The sequence below is a fragment of the Myotis davidii genome, unplaced genomic scaffold, assembly GCF_000327345.1.
Source record: "Myotis davidii unplaced genomic scaffold, ASM32734v1 scaffold44, whole genome shotgun sequence".
In the NCBI taxonomy this organism is placed as follows: Eukaryota; Metazoa; Chordata; class Mammalia; order Chiroptera; family Vespertilionidae; genus Myotis; species Myotis davidii.
Genome location: NW_006299705.1, coordinates 252,182 through 253,893, shown reverse-complemented (window position 1 = coordinate 253,893; position 1,712 = coordinate 252,182). Strand labels below are relative to the sequence as shown.

Below are 1,712 nucleotides of genomic sequence, written 5' to 3'. Positions count from 1 at the left end.
ATAGCGCTGAAAAAAGGGGGAGCAAACATATTAAGAACAGTATGCCGTATATGCCAGGTACCTTGAAACATATGCTGTGCAGATGTTTCTTCCCTGCAGCGACTGTGTCAAGCAGCAAGGATGGACCGGCCTCCAGCATTGAAAGGGATGTAGAATCTGCTTCCATGCCTTCTCTATCTTTTCAGAACCATCTGCATTCCTTGGCTGGTGGTCCCTTTCTCAAATATCTTCGAAGTGAGCAATGGCAAGTCAAGTCCTTATGTCACTCTTTATATCCTTTACACATCACTCTAAGGACCTGACACCCTCTTCTAGCCATCATCACAATCAATTTAGGACATTTTCACTACCTCAAAATACAAAACAAAACAAAAGCAAACTTAGTAAACTACTCCCCAACTTCCCTGAAGTTTTCCTGACCCCTAACCCTCCAAATCTAGGCAACCACTAATCTGCTTTCTGTTTCTATAGATTTGTCTATTATGGGCTTTTCCTGTAAACGTAATTATATAATATTTGGTCTTTTGTGACTGGCTTCTTTTTCAGTTAGCATTAGGTTGTAGAGATACATCCATGGTGTAGGCATGTATCTACTTCATTTCTTTTTTTTATTGCCAAATAATATCCCATTATAAGAATATACCACCATTTTATGTACCTATTCATCATATTTGCATTGTTTCCACTTTTGGGCTGTTATGAATAATATTGCTGTGAACATTTTATACAAATTTTTGTGTGGAAACATACTTTCACTTTTCTTGGGTATTTACCTAGGAGTGGAATTGCTGGGTCGTATGGCATCTTTATGTTTATGTTTTAAGGAACTGACAAACTTTTCCAAAATGGCTGCACTACTTTACATTTTTACCTGAATTGTAAAAGGTTCCAGTTTTTCTATATTTATATCAACAACTGTTACTATCTGTCTTTTTTATTATAGTCACTCTAGTGGGTGTGAAGTGGAATTTCAATGTATTTTGCCTTTCCCTAATAGCAAATACTAAACATCTTTTCATGTACTTGCTAGCCATTGGCATGTATGTATATATGTTTGTGTGTGTGTATATAATTTAATGGAAACAAATGGTTCCTGGTCCTAAAGTTATAGGAACAAAATTACCAGCATTTCTACCCATAACATTTTTATTGTATACATTTTCAGTTCTCTGTATCTTTTTTTTGTTTTGTTTTGTTTGTGTTTTTGTTTGTTCATTTGTTTTCTGTATCTTATACTTGTTAGAGGTTGAGCACAGTTAGTCCGGAACTGAATTATTAACTGTGCAATGTTGGTTACAGTATCATGTTACAATCTTAAATCTAGTAAATTGAACATATTACAAAGATACGTTTAATGTAACAGTCATATAAACTAAACCTGTTGTGAAACCATGAATGTTGAGATAATTGTCTTTTTCCTCAGGTAAAAGGTGTCTGCTTTCTGCAGCATACGTGGACAGCCAGAAATGGGAAGCAAGAGAAAAAGAAGATTGTCACCTCGGTAGGTACCTGTGTGTCATTTGCAGTCACTCCATGTGCTTATGATAATATATTCATACTAGAGGCCCAGTGCACAGATTTGTGCACCAGTGGGGTCCCTCGGCGTGGCCTGTGGGGATCAGTTGACCTTCGCGTCGCCGCAGCCCAGCCTTACCTACCAGCTCGTTGGGTTCCAGCCCACTGTCCACCTTGATCCTGCACAGCACAAAGTG

General features: G+C 37.8%; 1 protein-coding gene across 1 annotated transcript in view; it reads left to right on the top strand.

Moving 5' to 3' along the window:
- Positions 1-1,712, top strand: part of MRPS27 (mitochondrial ribosomal protein S27) — a 77,094-nt gene that overhangs the window by 2,598 nt on the left and 72,784 nt on the right. The window contains exon 2 of the mRNA XM_006775425.2: positions 1,424-1,501. Coding sequence (XP_006775488.1) covers positions 1,424-1,501 — 78 coding nt within the window. The remainder of the gene's footprint in view (positions 1-1,423; positions 1,502-1,712) is intronic.